This window comes from Rhagoletis zephyria, unplaced genomic scaffold, assembly GCF_001687245.7.
Source record: "Rhagoletis zephyria isolate East Lansing unplaced genomic scaffold, Rhagoletis_zephyria_1.1 Rzeph_scaffold_21540, whole genome shotgun sequence".
NCBI classification, from domain to species: domain Eukaryota; kingdom Metazoa; phylum Arthropoda; class Insecta; order Diptera; family Tephritidae; genus Rhagoletis; species Rhagoletis zephyria.
In genome coordinates, this window is record NW_016178598.1 from 1 (window position 1) to 6256 (window position 6256).

The 6256-nt window shown below is 42.0% G+C and overlaps 1 protein-coding gene across 1 annotated transcript; it reads right to left on the reverse strand.

Annotated features, from left to right (window-relative positions):
- Window positions 1–32: 32 nt before the first annotated feature.
- LOC108381140 (uncharacterized) lies at window positions 33–4878 on the reverse strand (the record flags this gene model as incomplete). Its single annotated transcript, XM_017637555.1, has 11 exons — window positions 33–466; window positions 619–774; window positions 850–1126; window positions 1197–1507; window positions 1568–1666; window positions 2047–2504; window positions 2579–2938; window positions 3013–3919; window positions 3986–4288; window positions 4356–4441; window positions 4530–4878. Coding segments are annotated over 11 exons (3507 nt in total), but the record flags the coding sequence as incomplete, so codon positions are not given.
- Window positions 4879–6256: the final 1378 nt, after the last annotated feature.

Consider the following 6256-nt stretch of genomic DNA (forward strand, 5'->3'; position numbering starts at 1 on the left):
GTATGCATATGAGCTGCATACGCTTGCGTATATGAATGTATGTATGTATGTGCTGATGCTTTTAGAATACGCATATGCACGTCATTACATGCCTTTGCTACCAATCGTTGTTTGACCAACTTTATGCTGCCACTTCGTCGAACAGCAATTCCAAATTTGTTCACTTCTTATAAAACATAATTTCAATTTATATGTAAATTAAAATATGACATTATCATTTTATAGCTGTTCACATACATAGGTATTCGTATCACTGGCCATCTATCTAAACTGTTGTACCGTAGGGATTGAAGACGGCGCGCGAACTATCGGTGTCTAGTGAAATATCTTCGGGACTCGCCAAATCAACGCGCACATTTGAGTTGGTGCGCCGACGCGCCGTTTGCGCTGCACCCCAGTTACTGAGTGTCCAATGGAAGCCAGACGATTGTACTGGCTCCTCCGCCACCTTCACCTGCGTGCAAACCTAATGCAAGACAAATGATTTATTAAAAAAAAAAAAAAACTGCACACACTCAGCCTTCAACTAACCTCGCGATTGACGCATGGCAAGGTTTCGGTGCCATTGCCTACGATGCCCGAACCGGAANAACTGCACACACTCAGCCTTCAACTAACCTCGCGATTGACGCATGGCAAGGTTTCGGTGCCATTGCCTACGATGCCCGAACCGGAACCGGAATCCCGTGTGCTGCCAATGCTACTGCTGGTGGCCAGGGAGTCATTGCTCGATTCAGTCACAGCGCCACGATAGCGCGCAACTGATTGCACGGCCTGCAGCACAAACGAAAATAAGTTCAGATAAATCAGATGTACATATACAAATGTATTTAAGCTTGGCAAACGTACCATCACATCACCACCCTGACAATCTTCAATCGATTTGAGGATTTCCCATACGAGCTCTGAGTCCAGTGGTATAGGGTTTTCGGTGTCACGATTATGTATGGCAATTGCAATATGCACTGGATGCGGCACAGGCAAAGGTATAAGCAGTTTTTCCGTGACGCTCTTCTCATCCGATTTCTTTTTCCAAGGGCGCCAAGGCTTCAATGGTTCGGGCGTTTTCGTGTGTTGCGAGCGGTGGGCGCGCACACGCGGCGTCGTCAAGCCAACAGACATATCTCTATTGCCGCAGTGTGCAAAATTATGAATGGGTTAAATTGTATGTTGTAACTCGTATATTCTATATTTACCGCTTCTCTGGCTTTCGAAAAGTCAGCGTGATCCTTGAACGTGGATTGAAGGCCGTCACTTCGAGGAATGGTAAATGTACTTGCACATTACCACGCGGCGCATACACGTTACCCAGTAAATCCAGTCCTTTGGAACCTATCACATCGGTAGCGTTTTGTACCATTTCTGTGTAACGTGTTAAGTCGAGCGAGGGATGCGGTTCTAGTTTAAAATGTGTATCGTTTTCAGTCAATGGCGTTAGAAAATCTAAGCTAAATATCTCGGTATACATAAGACCGGCAAGACCGGGCCAGTCGTTTACACTGAGACCCTGTGCAGAGAAAAAAATGAATTTAGTATACGACTATATACAGACAGTTAAATGTGGTACTTTGTTGTCCCAAAAGTCCTCCTCGCTAATGGACAGCCTTGCAATAACATGCGATGGATAGCATTTCTCTAAAATATGGGCGGCCAGTTGTATGGCGATCTAAAAATAAAGCAAAATTGTATAGATATATCACTTATATGTTTTTGTTATTTATGGCCTTATAACAATGAAATTCAACAATTTTATTGAGCTTGAGAGCGTTTTTTCCACAACAAAATTCATTAAAAAAGGTCTCAAGCTCAATAAAATTGCTGAATATATCACTTACATTCTAAGAGTTTTTTTTTTTTTTAATTAAGACGACAATAATCAGCGTTATCGATTTTGAAATCAAAAAATATACATATGTGCGCATTTTTCAGTTCGCACAAAGGTAATGGTATTTATGTGTTGCAGAGATCTTAAACATTTCGCTAGTTCCATTGCTTTTTGTTTTAAGTAAGACTCATCACTCGATCTAATTTAATTATTTTGCTCACCTTAAGTTCCTTGGTATTCAATTTTATGCGAGTCTTCACTTGTGTCGTCAGCGAGGTTTGCAGTTCCCGTCTGCGCTTTTCTAATTTTTCATGCAATGTGCTCATTAGATCATGCGCCTCACGATCCAATGCCATATACGGCCCTGTCTTCGCCAACTGCGCTGAGAATGGACCAAAACAAGCTTCTACAAATTGACTGAAATCCTTTTGCGGCTGCAGTATGATTCGCTCCATAGCGTGCTGATATGCCTGCAGCTCATCCAATTCCATTTTCGCCTCAAATGCAGCCAACGCTTGTTCGGGTTTAATTATAAAATAGTAATCAAGCGCTAGACCAGGCCCCGCAATGCGCTTGACAGCAAGACTATCGGAGGCAGGCACACGCCCACATTTTTTTATGAATAAGTGAAACGTTAGGGAATCCCAGAGTAGCCGCAGCGAATAGCGTACAACGCCAACTAATTAAATGATATGATGAAAAGGTCATACAAATATATGAATGCTTTAACAAACGGCGCAACAAGCAGCTTACCAACTAGAACTACTCCCGATGCTAGCGGACAGAGACAGGTGGCGACCAAAACGGCAGTCACCGGTTGTATAAGACCTTGTATTATAATATTCCAAATAACAGCCTCAAGGAGAATACAATAACGATTGCGCGTATTATCTGGACAATCTAGATCGTAGATGAGTATCATGTAGAGGTGCAAGAGCACAGTAAATATAGGAATCCAAAGCGGCGCGGTCAGCGCCAATGCAATACTGAGAAAGCTGGTTGCCAAACAAATCAACGGGAATGCGAAGAGTATGATTAGCGTGCCGAGAAAGCCCTTAACGAAATAATTCCAAATCCGATTTAAGTTGCGCGTCAAGCCTTTGCCGATGAAGCCTGCAAAATTTTTATTTTCAATACCCTTATGCCTGCATACTTATCAAGCGAGCGTTTAATCGGTGACCACTCACCAGTATCCGGTTCCGTTTCGAAGTGTGTACGTGATTTTGATATGTGTCGCCAGAGTTCAATCAAACGTGAGGCCATCGTCTGTGTGATGCTGGTCTTGCGCGGAAAGAGCGTGCCATTGATCTGCGACAGCTCCAGATCCGGCATGAACGGCTTCACACAGAATAGCGCACGCAATCCCAATGGACTGCACCAAGGCACCAGTATGCCGAGCAGGAACATCATATTCCATGTCCAACACCAGGTGCGTTGCAGCAAATTCAGCAAACGCCACAGCGGCCAGCGGGTGCTGGTTGTGCGTATGATCTCTTTTTCTACCAAGAACACTGGCTGACTGGGATCAGATCGTGGCGTTACAATCGAGGTGGCCTGCTGGCTGATTACCGTTGGTATCACATCTGATTGACCCTGAAAGTTGCGTCTTATAATCCAAGCGCTGGGCGACCAAATACGACAAGCCCACTGAAAGCTGCGAGTCGGCGTTTTCGCATTCTTCAGCTCCTTCAGTAAGACTGGTTCGCGCTCCTTCATGAAAGCCAAGTCGCGACTAAGAAAGTAGGCAGTTTGATGTAAATTGTGCTTAGTGCTCATCTTCAGCGCCTCCTCGTGTGCCGACCATGCCGACTTGCTGAGCTTACTCTCCTCGGCTACGCGCAATTTCGAGCGCAGCCAAGGCGCAACACGCGACAAAACCGAATGATCATTGGAAAGACATTTCTGGTGATCTTCACGCGTGCGCTTAATATCCTTCTGCACTTTGTCTACCGCTTTGTACATAATTACAACGGATTGAGCCTGCTGTACTAGCAGTTCGGGAATGCCATCGCCCAACTCCGCCAATTTCGGATTGGATAGTATGGAGGAATAGACACGTTGCAGATACTCCTTCATTACAGCCTCGTTTACTTCCTGCAAAATGTTAGGGAATTAGAGATTATATATAATCAGCAGGCAGCGCATTTATTGCTTATTTACCTCCTCGATTTCCTTGTCGCTTAGCTTCTTTGCGCGCAGCTCTGCAATGAGCCGCTCACGAAAGTGCAGGAACCAGCCGCGCGTCTCCCGCTCCAATATGCCGATGAGCACGGGCAGCGCTTTGCGCATAATATCACGGCAGAATAGACGCAAATCAATCTCTTGTCCCTTGGGCGTAAGAAAGAGATATGGCACTGGTTGTGTCACCTCACAGCTATTGAAATCGAATTTCTCCATTGTGGCGCGTCGCAGCATTTTGCGCACGTACGAACAAAGCCCGTCCAGGCAATCCTCAAACTCGGGCTGAAGTGTAAACACAGAAGATATTCATTTAGAAAAATAGAAAATATTTAAATACTCAAATACTTACGCGACAAACCAGCTCGGCAATTAGAAAACGACAACGTTCCTCTTTGATTTTATAATCTAAGTTATGGGCGAGTAAAGCTGGCACGCCTGTTAAATAACGGTAAAGTAATAAAAATAAAAAAAAGTGTTCATATTAACTTTCGTCAGTTGGGTTTGACAAAAGCGTGCCACGCACCGATAAACATGTCGATCAGCTTGATGACGCCATCCAGTAGCGCTTGCGCAGCATGAACCACGGAAAAGAAGTGCCCGAAAATGCGCGCGCGCGCCGTTACAACAATAAAACGTGCAGCCAACGCCAAATCGCTAAGAAAGGAGTCATGCGCGCGCAATGTGCCCTTCTGCAGCAGCTGCGACAATCGCCACTTGTGCACCTGTCCGGGAAAGTGTAGGCTGGGCACATCGAATTCACTATATAATAAAAACAAACAAAAGAAAGGTAATGATAAAAAGGCAGGAAGAGAGAGAGGTGGAATATCAGAATCAATAAAACAAATCAGTTTTGGTGGAAGTGTGCCATTAAAGTGGACATTTTATGGGCATTATATTGCAGTAGCAGCGCTTCAATGGAATGTGAGAATGGCATGCCAAAGAACTACTAAGCAAATGCATACAAATGGTTGATAATTTCTTTGTGTCTGCACAAAAGTGACGCGACTCCNTGCATACAAATGGTTGATAATTTCTTTGTGTCTGCACAAAAGTGACGCGAATCCTAGAAATGCTGAAAACATAAAAAGGAAATTGATTTTAGTTTTTTTTCCTTTTTTCCTTTTTTTTTGTGTGTTTTCTTTGTCGTGTAGGAGTTGCATTAACTTAAACTGGAATGCGTGCTGCGAATGCGTAAAAGGTCAAAAGAACAATGTGAAAGCATAAAAGGAGCTTAGCAGGTGGTGTGTGTGTGTACCAAGATGCGCCAATATGGTTGGTAAGTACTTAGTGTTTAATGAAGAGTTTATCCCTTCCCTTTTGTTTAGCAAGTAAGTTTCTTGATCTACAGCAACTGGCTAAGCAGCTGGGGAAAGTAAAATACATTGGACACAAGTTAATTTAGGTAGGCTTTCTTAAGTGAAGCCATTGTAAAAAGCTTACCAAAGCTTTTCCTCTTTACAATTTACGCAGTTTACAATTTAGCATTACAAACGAATTTTAATATGCATTTTAAGTTGCAATAGAACAAGATATTTGATATGAACTTTAAAGTCGGATTTTTATGAATTACAAAGGCAGCTTTAAAAGAACTTTTCCATGTACATCCTAGAAAATAGAAAGGAATGCAGAGTAGAACGCCGCTTGACTCGCGGTAATGCATTTTGGAAGGGCTTTTAGCTCTGGCAATTATCTACTGGGTATTTATGCATACATAACTACTTTTGCTTACTTAGGATCACAACAACATTAAAAACTGTTTTGAACATAAAAATTTGGCAACTTCCTTTGGATATTGGAAACATTTACCTACATATGTACCTACATAAAATTTCCGGCTTCTTTAGTTTATATGTACATGCATATTTTCATTTCCAATAGTAAACCACCACTAAAAACATGCAATCGTTAAATTTATTGATAAAATGAGACCAATCATAAAAATCCAAAAAATTTTTTTTTCTTTATAAGATTTTATTTACACTAAACCTCCCTTCACTTAAATAGGTACGCTATTTTTTTTTAAGAATCGGGCTTTTTATGCATAAACATAAACATAAAATAAGTCTCATTTCGAAGAAATATCGGTCTTGAAGAAAGTGAAAGATAATAGACTTCCTTTAATACTTTTTTATGCGGCTTTTCATTTATTAATTTCATTTTATTCTTATTATTATTTAAAAGTTCCCCTTAAAACCTGCACTCAAAGGAAATTTCAAACTGCAACAGAGCAAGAATTAGGCCAAAATTAAA